This window comes from Brassica napus, chromosome A4 (genome assembly GCF_020379485.1).
Source record: "Brassica napus cultivar Da-Ae chromosome A4, Da-Ae, whole genome shotgun sequence".
NCBI classification, from domain to species: domain Eukaryota; kingdom Viridiplantae; phylum Streptophyta; class Magnoliopsida; order Brassicales; family Brassicaceae; genus Brassica; species Brassica napus.
Window position 1 is genome coordinate 11,699,551 of NC_063437.1, and position 16,575 is coordinate 11,716,125.

Consider the following 16,575-nt stretch of genomic DNA (forward strand, 5'->3'; position numbering starts at 1 on the left):
AAGACGTCCCTCGGTATATTCCGAGGAACCTTCCGACGAACTCTGTGTCCTCGGAGTTTCCTCGGAATTTTGTTTCCTCGGAATTCCGTCGGAAATATCCGACGGAATTCCGAGGAAATATGATTTTCTGAGGAGATATTTCCGACGACTTGTTTCGTCGGTATGTCCTCGGAATAGCGTTATTCCGACGACATACCGACGATTTTTTCCCTCAGTATACCGCTGTTTTCTTGTAGTGAATTCTTCAAGAAATCCGAATATGATTTAATATATTAAATTTATTTTCCAAAAATATATTACAAAAAGGTTTATACATACTTTTAAGAATAAAAATATTTTATTTTGATAGAAAAGAAAATACAGAAAATATTTATATCTGTAAAATTGAGTAGATAATGAATCACTAATTGTTTGTTTGTTATATATTGCAATTTTTTTCTTGGTTTCCCACCAATATTATTCTCCAGTCACTACACAAATTACATTTTTTATTTTCTTTTAAAAAATTGGGAGGGAAGGAAAAGAGGGGGAGAGAGGCGGAGAAGAAGCGTCTGGGACACACTGAAATGGCGAACGACAATAATCTCTCGAGCTTGGTTCACGAACTCCGTGAACGCGTCGCAGCATCGTCGGCTAACAACCTTGGCCACGCTTACGGAGAAGACGATGCTCTAGAGATTCGATTTCGAGCCGTCATCCCTAATCTTCTGAACGCATACGTCGTCCCTTCTCTGGGTACCAAATCGCCACAATCTCTTTCTCTATTTTTCCCCTCTGGATGATTTCAATTAGGTTAAACCTCAGATGCGGATGATTGATTTTGCCAGGGAGCAGGAGGGAAGTGACAGCTGTACTGAAGCTTGTTGGTCATACAGCGAGGAATCTTCCAGGAGTTTTCTATCACGGAGATCCTGCTGCCGTCTTCCCTGTGATTGCTCATATTTTGCCCTTTTTTGCTGAACCGGAATTTGCGTAAGTTTGAATCCCCCACTGGTTACTAGACCGAGTTTCGGTTTAATGTGTTTCTCTTTGTTAACCAATTGCAGTCCTGGGCATGTAGTGATACTCGACACTGTTGGATCTCTCTTGATGTTGCTGCGTTCCAACTCAAGGAAGGCCTACCGTATGTTCTTCCAAGACGCCTTGCAGGCCATTCAAGGTGAGACTCAAAGACCAAGTGATTCTGTGAATGTTAATAATACGAGTTCTTCTACTTAACATGCCTTTTTCTATGTCTCCACCAGATATGCAACCTATTGCATATGAATCTCACATTCTGTTTAGGTGTTTCTCTATGTCCTTTTCCGGAGTTTGGGGTGATTCCTGTCATCTTTGTGATCTGCCAGTTGCTAATAAGCCAGCAGAGGGGGATGGTCTTGTGTTGAGCTTATTGGGAGCCAAACGGTGGGAGCCTTTTGCTACTTGTGTCATTAAACTCATCTGTAAATGCCTCACTGAGGGGACACTCTACGTTGAGGGTCTCATCCATACATCATTTTTAAAGGCGGCTTGTTCTTTGGTATGCTGTGGTGGTGCTGATGTGCAGATGGTGAGTTGATATTTTGCTCATTAGCTTGGTGATTTGTTTTTTTTTTTGCTGATTTGTTAGTGTTACTGTGATGATTTTTGGGGATACTAATCTGATAACTGTTTTGGTAATGGAAGGCATGCTTTGAACTTGCTTCTCTCGTTGGATCTATCCTTAGTTTCAACATCCTCCCTCATGTGGGTTTGATACAGTCAATCATACTCCTTTTAAGTGCAGATGAAGAAGGACTTCCTGTGTACAGGTGCATTTCCCAACTCTCAAGATTCTGACATGATTGTAAATTAATTTTAAATTTTTTTGGATCTTTTCTGTTTACCTTCCTCACATATTCCTATGAAACTTCGGATAAAAGACCTTCATTTTAAGACTTCAAATTCTGGGTTTGTGTTACAGGAATGCGGTTTATGATTCTACCCTTGGACGTTGCCTTGCGGCAGTATATTCCAGTTGTTCTGATGTTACTGTCAAACTAACTGCAGAAAGTATAGTATTGGTCTTCCCTCATGCATTACAGAGAACAAAGAGTGATGAGCTTAAGGTATATTTGGATCTCATACACATGTCTCAATCTTCTATGAATTTCTGATGAATTATTTCTACTTGATTTTTGCTGCTGCACTTTCAACAACTTTTTGGGAAATCATGACTGAGTATTTATGTATGCAGGCTTCCCTGTGCAGTGCTTATGTGCGGATTGTGAAATCTTGTCCTCCTTATGTTTGGAAGCTACATTGCCTTCTAGAGTTGCTTCATCTTTCAGAACCTTGTTTTCAATTGATAGAATGTTTTCAAGCAGTTCTTGTAGTTCTTCGGCCTGATTTTGATACAGCCAAATGTGGTAGTCATACAACAGCAGCAAGTGATAGACCTGTTCAGGGTATTAACGCTGGGCAAAAAAGGCATATGAAGGATGGAAGTACCCACAAAAGGAAGCGCCAGAAAGTTGGTGTTGATACTCAACAAGGGGTTTACTTTGCTCCTGAAATTACTGATGAGACTGATGGAAAGGATTCTGCCAATCTGCATAGGATGCTTATTTCAGCTGTAGAATCTTTAAAGGCTCCACCTGCTGGACCTAGTCTATTACGGCCTGAAATTTCGATAATGGCACTTAGCATTCTCACCAATGCATTTTGTTTATGTCCCTGGACTAGAATGACTTATCGCTTGTTTCGCCAGATGTATGCCTGGATACCCTGGATAGCTGAGCAGGTAACCATAAACTCCCCAATCCCTTTCTTATATTAAAGTTTTCAATTCAGTTTTTTTTAATTTAAAAAGATCCGTATGTAGGTTGAGAACAAAAGCTCTATCATCTTCGATATCTCTCTTTATTTGGAAGGAATATATAATATGCTACTCGTGCTTGGTAACCTTCCTTGTCCATGAAGTCTGACATTTCCTTTGCTTTATACAAGTTTTGGGTTCAGCATTTCTTGATGTTTTCTCCTTTCATCAGATTTGGATTTACAACATGAATATACAAGTAAAGAGAATGATTTGGATGCTATACAAGTCTTGCTGAAGCTTCCTTGGACGCACTCTCTGCTGTTTAAGAGGCCTAGTTCGCTACGAAAGGCTAAGTGCTTATCCGTGGGGATATGGACGAAGCTTGGAATACAATCCGGGAGTGGTTTTGATATATTCAGTATGGCTCTTTCAGATGATTCTGAACAAGTGCGAGCTGTTGCTGTTATCTCCATGCCACTTAAAGTTCTTTTCACTGGTCTTGATGCCCTTCCTCATATATTCCGAAGGCTGGAGTAAGTTGATAATTTTACTAATCAGAACTTTTTTTATTGACGAGACACAGTAATAGCACCTATCAAAGCAACTAAAAGAATTATTGAAATGAGTTGGAAAAATGACATTATAATGAATCTAAAGTTCATATTGCTCTTTTTGCTCAGGGTTCTTTTAAAACGTAACTTAACTGTTCTTTTGTCTTACATTCGTAGGCATTTGTTGAAAGAAGAGGATTTGATGGTTAAGAAAACCATTCCTCAGTCTCTTGGCTTCTTATCGTGCCTATATGGATCAAGTACTACTGGCCCAGAGAAAACTGCATGCCATTTATTCCTACATGAAGATATAAAGAAAGATGAGACTCTGAACTGTCTACTTCAAGGGTTCCAGTGTTCGAAGTGTGATAAACTTATCGAAAGCAAAGATGAGAAGCATTTCAGAATCATAGAGACTCCCGAGATGGGAAATTTAGAAATGGGTCATCATTGTGATTACTCTGATCTTCAATCCTTATATTTTAACCTTCTATATGATGACTCTTCTGAAGAGACTCAACTAGCTTGTGTAGAAGTAATACAAAGAGTTCTTGGTCACACAACCCCAGATATTCTGGTCAGAACACGGTCTCAATGGATAAGATGCCTTCAGTATCTGCTACTTCATGTAAATACAGATGTAAGGGAAGCATTCTGTGCGCAGATTGGTATCTTTGTACAGCAACCTATTGTGAGCTGTTTGTTTCTTGATGAGGATGCTACGGAAAAAAGTTACGAAAGGAACTTTGTTGATTTGATTGAGCATTCTCTAGCAACAGCTAAGGATCTGCTTGTCATTCAGACTCTCTTGGAAACGGCAGCTGAAGTTATGGTAGCTGTTGATATTACCAGTGAGCTTTTCTTGTTTTCTCTTTTCCTGCTGATTGATCAGCTTGATCATCCAAACTTGATCGTCCGAGTAAATGCGTCAAGGTTAATAAATCGGTCATGCTACATCCATGTGAAAGGGGGATTTGCGATGCTACTTTCCAGAGCTGCACATATTCAAACTAAATTGTTTGATAATCTATCTGCCAGGCTGACCATCCGTCCAAATGTAGTAAGAGAATTTGCAGAGGCTGTTTTGGGTGTTGAAACTGAAGAACTGGTGAAGAAAATGGTCCCTGTTATTCTTCCTAAGCTCTTGGTATATTGGCAGGACAATGCTCAAGCAGCAAAGACCTTGAACGAACTGGCCAAGTTATTAGACACAGATGTGGTACCTCTAATAGTAAATTGGCTACCCAGAGTTCTTGCTTTTGCTCTGAATCAAGAAGAAGAGAAGAATCTCCTCTCAGTTTTGCAGTTGTATCATTCACAGATTGGTTCTGACAACAAAGAAATTTTTTCTGCTGCACTACCTGCACTCTTAGATGAGCTTGTGTGCTTTTTGGACATTGCTGATACAGCCGAGACAGATAGACGGTATGTTGTCCTTCTTCTTTTGATGCATGGTTACGGCTCTATCGTGTGCTCATTAACGTTGACATGTTAACTGGACTAGATAGAGGTTGTTTAAAGTCGTGAGAGGAAACTTCAATCATCATTTTAAACAAATAACTGAACGTCCTTTTTGTTTGTTCTTATGACATACTGTTTGATTTCAGAATTTTTCTTATGCAGGCTACAGAGACTGCCTGAAGCAATAAAGAAAATCTCAAAAGTCTTAACAAATGCTGAAGATCTTCCAGGATTCTTACAAAACCATTTTGTTGGACTCCTTAACAGTATTGACAGAAAAATGCTTCATGCCGACGATATTTTCCTTCAAAAACAAGCATTGAAGCGTATTAAGCTGCTCATTGAGATGATGGGTCACTATCTCAGCACATATGTGCCGAAGCTTATGGTTCTCCTTATGCATGCCATTGACAAAGATGCACTTCAGAGCGAGGGTCTCTTAGTCTTGCATTTTTTCACAAAAAAATTGGCCGCCGTCTCGCCGTCTAGCATAAAACATGTGATTTCTCAGGTTTTTGCGGCGCTTATACCCTTCTTGGAAAGAGAGAAGGAAGGTCCCCATGTATGTCTAGACGAAGTGGTGAAAATTCTTGAAGAACTTGTTTTGAAGAATAGAGATATACTAAAGCAGCACATCTGTGAGTTCCCACTCTTACCTAGCATACCTTCTTTAGCAGGACTGAACAATGCTATTCAAGAAGCACGTGGATTAATGAGCCTGAAGGATCAGTTACGGGAAATTGTAAATGGTATGAAACATGAGAACCTGAATGTTAGATACATGGTAGCATGTGAGCTAAGCAAATTGTTATATCAAAGAAATGAAGATGTTGCTGCACTGATTTCCGGTGAACTTATGTCAGACATGGAGATCTTGAGCTCTTTGATCACATCGTTACTACAGGGATGTTCAGAAGAATCAAGAACTACAGTGGGTCAGAGGTTGAAGCTAGTCTGTGCAGATTGTCTTGGAGCTGTAGGTGCTGTTGACCCCGCCAAAGTGAGAGTTGCTTCGTGCAACCGTTTTAAAATCCAGTGCTCAGATGATGATCTTATCTTTGAGCTCATCGACAAACACTTGGCAAGAGCTTTTAGAGCTGCACAGGATACAATCATACAAGACTCTGCTGCTCTTGCTATACAGGAATTACTAAAGATTGCTGGTTGTGAGCCATCATTAGCTGGGAATGTTGTTGTCCTTACGTCTCAGGAACCTGTGCAAGTCAGTGTATCTGGTTCTATAAAGTCTGGACGTAGCAGTGAAGTGAATGAAAGGGGACAAAAACTATGGGGCCGGTTCTCAAACTATGTTAAAGAACTAATAGCTCCCTGCTTGACTTCAAGGTTTCAGCTTCCAAATGTGTCTGACCCCGGATCAGCTGGACCAATTTATCGGCCATCTATGTCATTCAGAAGATGGCTATCCTACTGGATAAAGAAATTGACAGCACATGCAAATGGATCCCGTGTAAGCATATTTGCTGCTTGCCGGGGCATAGTGCGTCACGATATGCAGACAGCTACGTATCTCTTACCATATTTAGTTTTGGATGTTGTTTGCCATGGGACGGAGGCAGCACGGCTTAGCATTTCGGAAGAGATCCTTTCTGTTCTTGATGCTGCTACATCAGAAAATAGTGGGGTAAACAATTTTGGTGTTGGTCGGAGTGAAGTTTGTGTTCAATCTGTTTTCACGCTTCTTGACAACCTTGGGCAATGGGTTGATGATGTGAAGCAGGGAGTAGCACTCTCATTGTCTGTACAGTCATCAGGCGGTAGACAAGTAGCATCCAAATCAAAAGACCAGGTTTCAACTTCAACAACAGAACAGGATCAACTTCTTGTACAGTGTAAATATGTGTTGGAGCTTTTGCTTGCTATTCCCAAGGTGACCCTTGCTAGGGCATCATTCAGGTGTCAAGCATATGCTAGGTCGTTGATGTACCTTGAATCCCATGTACGTGAAAAGTCGGGTTCCTTGAATCCGGCAGCTGAGAAGACAGGCTTCTTTGAAAATGCTGATGTTTCTTCTCTGATGGGAATATACAGCTGCCTTGACGAGCCTGATGGTCTTTCTGGCTTTGCAAGTTTAAGCAAATCGTTAAGTTTGCAAGACCAATTGTTGATAGATAAGAAATCTGGTAACTGGGCAGAAGTTTTTACTGCATGTGAACAAGCCCTTCAGATGGAACCAACATCAGTTCAAAGACACTCAGATGTTCTTAATTGCTTACTTAACATGTGCCACCATCAGACAATGGTCACTCATGTTGACGGACTAATTTCCAGAGTACCTGAGTACAAGAAAACGTGGTGTACGCAAGGTGTACAAGCTGCATGGAGACTCGGAAAATGGGACTTGATGGATGAGTATCTTGGTGGAGCAGATGAAGAAGGTCTACTCTTCAGTAGTTCAGACAGTAATGCCTCTTTTGACAGAGATGTTGCAAAGATTCTCCAAGCAATGATGAAGAAGGATCAATATTCCGTAGCTGAGAGAATAGCAATTTCCAAGCAAGCTCTTATTGCTCCTCTAGCTGCTGCAGGCATGGACTCCTATACACGAGCTTATCCTTTTGTTGTCAAACTTCACTTGCTAAGAGAGCTAGAGGACTTACAGGCGCTTCTTAATGGGGAATCATATCTGGAGAAATCATTTAGTACAAGTGATCCAGTGTTTTCAAAAGTAGTAGATAACTGGGAGAACCGGCTCAGGTTCACTCAATCATCATTGTGGACAAGGGAACCCCTTTTAGCTTTCCGAAGGCTTGTCTTTGGTGCCTCTGGGCTTGGTGCTCAAGTTGGGAACTGTTGGCTACAATATGCAAAGCTTTGCCGTTTGGCTGGGCACTATGAGACAGCTCACAGGGCACTTTTGGAAGCTCAGGCTTCTGGTGCACCTAATGTTCACATGGAAAAGGCAAAACTTCTTTGGATCACTAGGCGTTCGGACAGTGCCATTATAGAGCTACAACAATCTCTCCTGAATATGCCTGAGGGAGTTGTCGACTCCACTGTAATTTCTTCTATCAATAGCTTATTGATGGCTCCCCCAAATCCAGAGCCAACAGTTCGTAACACACAATCTTTCAGTGACAAAAAGGATGTTGCGAAGACGCTTCTTCTGTATACCAAATGGATCCACCACAGCGGGCAAAAACAAAAGAAAGATGTTTTAAATCTTTATACCCAAGTGAAGGACTTGCAGCCCTGGGAGAAGGGATATTTCCACTTGGCTAAGTATTATGATGAACTATATGTTGATGCAAGAAAGTGTCAACAAGAGAGCATTGTATTGAGCTCTGCAGGCAGCAAAAAAGGTTCAGTCTCGTCGAATTCGAGCACTGAGAAAGCAGGGTGGGATTACCTATTTAAGGGAATGTATTTCTATGCTAAGGGACTTCACAGTGGGCACAAGAATCTCTTTCAAGCACTTCCGAGGTTGTTAACACTATGGTTTGACTTTAGTACAATCTATCAAATGAGTGGTTCAGCAGGAAATAAGGAAATGAAAAGTACTCATATGAAGGTAGTACTGATTGTGTACTCTCTATTTTATATAGCTCTTCGACATTTAATACTTCTCCTGTTTCATAAGTTAACAATATCTTTGATTATTCTGGCAGATAATGAGTTTAATGAGGGGGTGCTTAAAGGATCTGCCAACCTATCAATGGTTAACAGTGTTGCCTCAGTTGGTATCTAGAATCTGCCACCAGAACGGGGAAACAGTGCAAATGGTTAAAAATTTAATCACCTCTGTTCTACACCAATTTCCTCAGCAAGGGCTGTGGATTATGGCTGCTGTTTCGAAATCAGCTGTTCCTGCTAGGAGGGAAGCAGCTGCAGAAATTCTACAAGGTGCACGGAAAGGCTTTAACCAAAGTGACAGAGGGCACAATATGTTCATTCAGTTTGCTAGCTTGACTGATCATTTCATTAAACTGTGCTTCCATGGGGGACAACCAAGATCCAAGATTATTAATATAGCGACTGAGTTCAGTGCCTTGAAAAGAATGATGCCTCTGGATATCATCATGCCAATTCAACAATCTCTTACAATTACCCTACCAGCATTCGATATGAAGAATAATGAACGACACTCTGCCAGTGTCTTTTCTGGTTCGGATCTACCAACTATATGTGGTATAACTGATGAAGCCGAGATACTTTCATCCCTTCAGCGCCCAAAGAAGGTATGCTTTTCCTTTTTTCACGGATTGAAAATGTGATTCTCTGGTTCCATGATTCTCTCTCTGCACTGCTCTCTGCTTGTCTCCTTCTATGTCTGCTAATAACATAGATACATTTTTATCTTCGAGGACCAGTCCTGAAATATGCCTTTATATTTTGTATATTCAGATCATCCTGCTGGGAAATGATGGTATTGAGTATCCATTCCTCTGCAAGCCCAAGGATGATCTCAGGAAAGATGCTCGGATGATGGAATTTAATGCGATGATAAACCGCTTACTATCCAAATATCCCGAAAGCAGGCGAAGGAAGCTATATATCCGCACATTTGCAGTAGTTCCGCTGACTGAGGACTGTGGCATGGTGGAGTGGGTTCCACATACACGTGGACTCCGCCATATTCTACAAGATATATACATTTCTTGCGGGAGGTTTGATCGGCAGAAAACAAATCCTCAAATTAAAAGAATATATGATCAGTGTGCTGCTAAAAAGGAGTGTGAGATGCTCAAGACCAAGATCCTCCCTATGTTCCCTCCACTTTTCCATAAATGGTTCTTGACAACGTTTTCTGAACCAGCTGCTTGGTTTAGGTCGCGTGTAGCTTATGCTCATACCACAGCAGTTTGGTCCATGGTTGGGCACGTTGTTGGACTTGGGGACCGTCATGGAGAAAATATACTCTTTGATTCTACTTCAGGCGACTGTGTTCATGTAGACTTCAGTTGCTTATTTGACAAAGGCCTGCAACTGGAGAAGCCTGAGTTGGTGCCATTCAGATTGACCCAGGCAAGCTCTCGTTTGTGTGTGTGTTCTATTGATACTTTTTTCCCTTTGTTATAATAATAATAATGACCATGTGAATGTTGGTTTGTTTTGCCAAACGACAGAACATGATAGATGGTTTGGGCATCACTGGATATGAGGGCATCTTCATGAAGGTATGTGAAATCACTCTCACAGTGTTGAGGACACATAGGGAGACGCTGATGAGCATCCTGGAGACTTTCATCCACGATCCTCTTGTGGAGTGGACAAAATCACACAAATCAAGCGGTGTAGAAGTTCAGAACCCACATGCACAGGTTTGCATAATAGTCTGATGCTTCTCGTACATGTCATTCACTGCTATTCATACCTTTTGTCTTCTAATTGCACGTGATAACTTGGCAATAACAGCGGGCGATAAGCAGCATTGAAGCCCGGCTGCGGGGGGTGGTTCTTGGTGTTCCCCTACCAGTAGAAGGGCAAGCTCGCCGGTTAATTTCTGATGCAGTTTCACTTGAGAATCTTGGGAAGATGTATATCTGGTGGATGCCCTGGTTCTGATTTAAACCTATCAAATATTGCATGGTGCCACTTAATTTTAACATGGAAATTATAAATATTCTATGAAATGCCTTATTTGTGCCTCTTAATCACAGCACCGAACAATAGATTTAAGTTGATTGTTCATGAGTCGCCTATGGCAACATGGGTGGCTACAAATATTGCCAAAAGTAATTTATCTACATACAAATCTTACCCAGACGCTCCTTCTTTGGGCTCAAGCCAACCACCGATGAACTGGTCAAAGCATTTTTCTTCGCTGGAGGCGGTGCAATCGCCAGAGTTTCTTGCATGGTTCACCTGGATCAATGTCGTTTGGGAGGCACATCGTCCGTGTCATCGGTTCCTCCAATAAGCGCAATCCCATCTCCAATCATTGCAAATTGCTCATCTATTATCATTCTCTTAAAACAGATCAAAATCATTCTTCCTACCCTTCACATTAGTCTTCTTACTCGAATAAAAAATACAACCTTGCGCAAATTAATATCATCATTGGTTGTAAATATATAGAAAATGAAATTTCGATTACTGTCACTTGAAGCTTGATTTCTGACTTGATTCTCGTATGTCAAACCTTAGATATGTGTGCCTCATCCTGGACACACTTGAATCAATCTACTAAACCAGAAGAAAACACCAAGACCACTTGGTCTTCTTGAGGCTTCCAGATCAGTTTTGTGCCACTGAAGTTGGAATTGACATAGTTTACTTTTCTATATTGGTTCTTCTGATTGAAAAAATAACATTTGTCAAATCATACACCCTTGCTTTTGATTATTATTTGTTATTTCTTCCAGGTTGTTTTATCGAGTACTTATATATATACTGAAACATTTTTTTGTTTTTTGTTTTCTGATTACTTTTATTTTTATAGAGTAATAAGATGAACAAAGAAAAAAAGTTTATTGAGAACAAAGAGAAAAAATGTATTGGGAAAAAGAGTGAGATTAAACTGCTGAACACAATCGAGAGTGATTAAGATAATTGTTTTTAAAGCCTTCTCGATAGACTGCATCATTGCCATTACTCTGCGACTTAAACCACTGCCGTTTTAACCCTGCCATAGCTTGCCATATTGGGTGCATGCTTTGCTGCAAACCTTATGAGCATGCTACAGAACAAACTGGCGCCTTGAACCATGCTATATATATGTTCCAGGATCTGTTAACTAGTCTATACATGTTGTAGCTGTATTGATAACGATCACGAGAGTCGTTATTTTCCTTTGTCTCAGTTTGTTAATCTTTTAAAACTTAGCTCTTTGATTTGGATGCACAAATAGAAACTTCAAGGAATCAAACAACCTGAGCTGTCGTTGTTTAGTTAAGGTGTTCTCTACAGAATACATAGAAACAGAGTGGGGAAGACGGGACCACATCAATGCAGAGGCTGTCTGAAAGCTGTGTGTTGGATCATCTGAAAGAGAATCAAACCAAGAACCAAACGAAAGCAAAAAAAAAAGCTATTTTGATTTCCATATTGTTATGTTTATTGGGAAAATGCTCATTTCATAAACTATTTTGGGATTCACTCTGATACAATAAGCATCACAATATATCTCTGAAACTTCTCATCCAACACACACAGAACAAAACAAAAAAAAAGAACAGATGATGAAATCTTTGCGGAGAGCAATTCATCCGACGATCTTTCTCTGCCGGAGGAATCTAGCGATCGGGGGAGTCAACGCCATCGTGATCGGCACCCTTATCGGAAACAGCGCCTTATTGCACAGAACCGCCAAAGCTAGGGCTCCGCCTGCAGATTTGGCCAGCTGGCGGCTCTTCTCCTCCGCAGAAGCTTTGTCATCGGAGGAGAACCAAGGGATTTGGTACTTGTCGAGGAGGGACTCCACATCGACGTTGTTCTTGATGGCGATGTAGAATCCGCTGATGGAGACGCCGGAGACGGAGAAATGGACCCCCAGCGCTACTTTCCCGTACTTCTTCACTATCTCCTTGAGCCGACTCGCCATCGATTACCAGATCAGATCAGATCACCGAGAACAGTCTTCGATTTAGGGTTTATCTCTCAAACCCCTTCCCTTCTGGGCCTTTTTGCTCTAATCTCTTTGCTTGGTTGCCACTTCTTTTGGCCCATTTCAAAGCCCGTTAATCATTTTAAAAAAATATTAAATATAAGAAATGTTATAAATCGCACTGACAAAAAAAAGTAAATAATATTGTATTCTCCTGTTTGTAGTTAATCATAGTTTTAGCTTTTTAATTTTTGAGATCTAACTAACTTTTTTGTAAAATATAATTGTTTATATATAATGGTATTGGATTATTTACATATAAGTCATGAATCATAGTTTGATAAATAAAGGAATAAAAGGAATCAATGATTTGTTGACAAAAAAAAAAAAAGGAATCAATGATTTATTTACATTGGTGTAAAACTAGTCCGGTCTTTTATTGAATGACCACTTACATACACTGCATGGTACCTAACAATTGCATCCAATTTCCATGGCCAGGTACATTAATTACTGAATGATTTATTTTATTTGTTTCCTAATATAATCATATTAGTTAGACATATTAGTTGGTGATGTTGTGGCTCAAAGAGGACTCAAAACACAACAAATTTGTTTCTTTCTTGTGTTTTTTTGGCCCTTCTGTTTTAAGACCCAACGCCCTATACATTGATGTCAGACATGGTTAAATCAATGCAAAGATTTATACTTACATCATAAATTGCTTCTAATGAGTGAATGAGATTTGATAATAATAATACTGGTGTAATAATAATACGAGAGTCATGGCATCGTGTGTTCTCTGATATTAACGGGATCATATCCACTTGTTAACCATGTTCCATATTTGTTTAGTTGGCAGTTATTTAATATCTCCACTTGTTAACCATGTTCCATATTTGTTTAGTTTGCAGTTATTTAGTATTGATCCGAGTGTTTTGTTTAATGAGATGGTTGTCAAAAAAAAAAAAAAAGTTTAATGAGATGTGAAAAAAAAATTTGAAGTAATTTGTTTCTTAGGCCAACATTATCGGCGTCCCAGCAGGCCGTCCTTAGGCGAAATGGGCCGAAAAATAAATAAAAAATAAAAGAAAAGAAGAGAGACGTGGGTTAATCAAGGAACGTCCGAGCTCGTCCTTATTGAGCACGTGGCACAGTTTGATTGGAAAACCGAAAGGGGTAGAGGAAACACGAAGATCTGTTTCGAATAATCTTGGTCTCGACTCCTTTCTCTGCAAAGACTACTCCAAATTGGCGAACAACGGGGATTTCCGGGAATGATTGGGAGCATCGACTGTATGCATTGGGAGTGGAAAAACTGCCCTACCGCGTGGAAAGGAATGTATTCACGAGGAACCGGAAAACCAACAATTGTATTGGAGGCGGTAGCTTCATCTGATCTCTGGATATGGCACGCGTTTTTTGGAGCTCCAGGTACTATGAACGATCTTAATATTCTTGATCGATCACCTGTTTTTGATGAAATTATTAACGGAAATGCTCCGGAAGTCAATTTCTATGTTAACGGCAGAGAGTACCATTTGGCTTACTATCTTGCCGATGGTATTTATCCGAAATGGACAACTTTTATTCAATCTATCCGACTCCCACAAGGTCCAAAGAATTGTTTATTTGCTAAAAACCAAGAAGCCGTCCGAAAAGATGTTGAGCGTGCCTTCGGAGTCCTGCAAGCTAGATTCGCCGTTGTTAGAAATCCATCTAATTTATGGGATAAAAAGAAAATAGGAAATATTATGAGAGCATGTATCATACTCCATAATATGATTGTCGAAGATGAACGAGATTCATACACTCAGCTTAACGCTTCTGAATTTCAACATGGAGAAGATGGGGATCCTACATTTGAAGTTAGGAGGACTACAAATCTCGGTAATACAATGGGTCGTCGAGCAGGAGTTCGGGATAGACAAGGCCATCAACAATTAAAAGATGATTTGGTTGAAAATATATGGACTAAATTTGGACATCTCCCAAATAACTACAATGTTTAAGTTTCTATGAATTCAATAAAATGTTTTTTTTTTCTTTTTTCGAATTTTTTTTTCACTTTTTTAATTTTCTCATGTAATCAGTCGTTTTGTATTATATGTTTTATTCTAAATTTATCTTTTATATGTCATTACTAATTATAATAATCTTATTACTTTGCTAAGATACTCCAAAAAGTCCTACCAATAATCCTATTATTTTGGATTGTCCCTAACTTTTGTCCTTAACATCAAAATAAGATTAAACTAATCTAAGGATCCAAAAATTAAGGACACCAATAATGTTGCCCTTAAGTCTTTGGGATCCAACATAACAATAAGTAGGAGTGAAGGATTTGGGACCAAGCAAGCTGGTGTTATACTTCACCATATGCTGACAATGCCCTCAGCCAGTGATGGCTTCGACTCCTATGTTCGGCCAACCTAACGGCAACCTTGCTGGTGGCCTTTGAATCAAAAGCAATAATAAATCAATAGAGCAACTTATCATTGTGAAGAGTCCATCAGTGAAAGTTGTCGTTTCCCACAAAACCCACAAAATTTTCGGAGACTTTTTTTGGTAAAAAGCTTACTATCAAAATTAATTTTCTGAGATTTGGGTTCCTTCTCAGTAGCAAAGCCACCAGTGTTTTAGGAGAAAATCTTTATCCAAATCTTTTCATCAAGTTTAAACAATCATTTTATAGGTTAGTCTTGGCAGATTAAAAAATATTTATCCGTTCGCAGAACACAACTTTTAGACTTGAATCGTGAACAAACTTTTAACCGGAAAAAAATTATGGAACGCTTGGAGTAAATAGCAAGAACAATGATAAAACATGCAAACATGAAACCAGATATTTAAGCAACACAAGTACCATCATAACGACAAAGTCCTAATACATAACGATAGAGGATAGATAGCAGGCGGCGAGATGACTGATTTACCCTTCTACAAGCCGCTTTTAACTTTTTATTTAGCGACCGCCGCTTGTGCAGTCCCTCGCGAAATGACCCGACTCTCCACAGCTGTAGCAGCTCCCTCCGCCTCCGCCTCCTCCACCGCCGAACCTACCGCCGCCACCTCCTCCGTATCCACCACCACCTTGGGAACAGTCTCTCGCCATGTGACCTTGTTCTCCGCACTTGTAACAAGCCCCATCACCACCACCGCCTCCACGGCCACCATAACCTCCTCCTCCGTAACCTCCACCACCACCATAACCTCCTCCTCCGTAACTGTCACCACCACCATAACCTCGCCCGCCACCACCACGTCCCCCTCCTCTTCCACCACCACCGAAGCCGCCGCGACCTCCAGATGAACCGCCGCTGTTTCCAAGAACGGGAGCGCCGTCGGGTCCAGAGACTTCGATAGCCTTGGTACGTCCGCTGTTGTCGACCTCAACCTCGAACTCGACGGATTCCTCCGGAGCAAGGCTACGATAACCCTCAGATCTGATGGAGGACTGGTGAACGAAGAGATCCTCACCACCGTCGTCGGGTGTGATGAAGCCGAACCCCTTCTGGGTGTCGAACCACTTCACCGAGCCTTTGCGTCTCCCTCCACCGTTGTTTCCATCGCCGCCAGACATTCTGATCAAATCTACGAAATAACCGAACAGATCTCTATCTCTCTCTGTTTTAACACTCTCTACTTTGGCGTGAGGCAGACGCTGTTTATATCTGCAGCAGATGTGTGCAAAGGGTATCACCGCCACGTCTGCATTTTATTATTCCCCAAAACAAATTATTCCGGAATTACTTTCTTTTCATTTTATATTTTTTTGAAAAAGCATTTTATAATATTTTCGTATTCCCCATTATTGACGTACGTATTCCCATTTTCGATTCGTTTTTATGTTTTTTTTAATCTGCACAATGAATCTCTTGACTTTTTCAAACTGAACAAAAAGAATTTAAATTTTAGAAATTACGCCAAAAATACAAAAAAAAATGAGAGGAAATTTACCATTTTCACATAGAAACAAATTTGTGAATAGTAAACAAATCAATTAAAATGGATATGGGCCAATCTAATGTCCAGACTGTATTATTTTTTCCGTTTTGGGAAACTAAAGCAAGCGCTGGCCCAGCTTCGATCTGGACGGTTGGGGATGCTTTGCAAGATGGCTCTAAGCCGTCAGATTCAGATCTCATAATTGATTATACTACTGGAGTATATTTTAATAAGAAAATAGATCGAAATCGTTCAAAGCTTATCTTCTTCTCCCGAAGAGATCTAACGGAGTGAAAGATATTATGGGGAGAAGACAAAATATTTAATATTTC

The 16,575-nt window shown here is 40.3% G+C and overlaps 3 protein-coding genes across 4 annotated transcripts; 1 reads left to right on the forward strand and 2 right to left on the reverse strand.

The window, feature by feature from the left end:
* Window positions 1–468: 468 nt before the first annotated feature.
* On the forward strand, window positions 469–10,398 carry LOC106420574 (serine/threonine-protein kinase ATR). 2 transcript variants are annotated; one of them, XM_013861436.3, is made up of 15 exons: window positions 469–735; window positions 828–972; window positions 1,047–1,159; window positions 1,245–1,549; window positions 1,666–1,790; window positions 1,943–2,087; window positions 2,216–2,761; window positions 2,843–2,918; window positions 3,009–3,312; window positions 3,508–4,755; window positions 4,954–8,320; window positions 8,418–8,987; window positions 9,154–9,774; window positions 9,876–10,070; window positions 10,165–10,398. In XM_013861436.3, exons 1-15 carry the CDS (start codon window positions 567–569, stop codon window positions 10,312–10,314), a joined length of 8,079 nt encoding a protein of 2,692 aa, XP_013716890.2. In that variant the 5' UTR covers window positions 469–566; the 3' UTR covers window positions 10,315–10,398. The 2 variants fall into 2 exon arrangements, with proteins under 2 accessions (XP_013716890.2, XP_048633531.1); XM_048777574.1 differs by lacking the exon at window positions 469–735 and having other exon boundaries at window positions 1,061–1,159.
* Window positions 10,399–11,768: 1,370 nt separating this feature from the next.
* LOC125607970 lies at window positions 11,769–12,371 on the reverse strand. Its single transcript, XM_048777575.1, has one exon. It carries the CDS (start codon window positions 12,290–12,292, stop codon window positions 11,954–11,956), a length of 339 nt encoding a protein of 112 aa, XP_048633532.1. The 5' UTR covers window positions 12,293–12,371; the 3' UTR covers window positions 11,769–11,953.
* A 2,692-nt stretch (window positions 12,372–15,063) lies between these two features.
* Window positions 15,064–15,957, reverse strand: LOC125607971 (cold shock domain-containing protein 4-like). The gene has a single exon (XM_048777576.1). It carries the CDS (start codon window positions 15,876–15,878, stop codon window positions 15,261–15,263), a length of 618 nt encoding a protein of 205 aa, XP_048633533.1. The 5' UTR covers window positions 15,879–15,957; the 3' UTR covers window positions 15,064–15,260.
* Between the last annotated feature and the right edge of the window lie 618 nt (window positions 15,958–16,575).

Coding starts and splice junctions, on each gene's coding strand:
- LOC125607970 (XM_048777575.1), bottom strand. CDS start 12,292: ATGGCGAGTCGGCTCAAGGAGATAGTGAAGAAGTACGGGAAAGTAGCG.
- LOC125607971 (XM_048777576.1), bottom strand. CDS start 15,878: ATGTCTGGCGGCGATGGAAACAACGGTGGAGGGAGACGCAAAGGCTCG.
- LOC106420574 (XM_013861436.3), top strand. CDS start 567: ATGGCGAACGACAATAATCTCTCGAGCTTGGTTCACGAACTCCGTGAA. Junction 2,762..2,842: donor TACCCTGGATAGCTGAGCAG/GTAACCATAAAC, acceptor ATCCGTATGTAG/GTTGAGAACAAAAGCTCTAT. Junction 9,775..9,875: donor TGCCATTCAGATTGACCCAG/GCAAGCTCTCGT, acceptor GCCAAACGACAG/AACATGATAGATGGTTTGGG.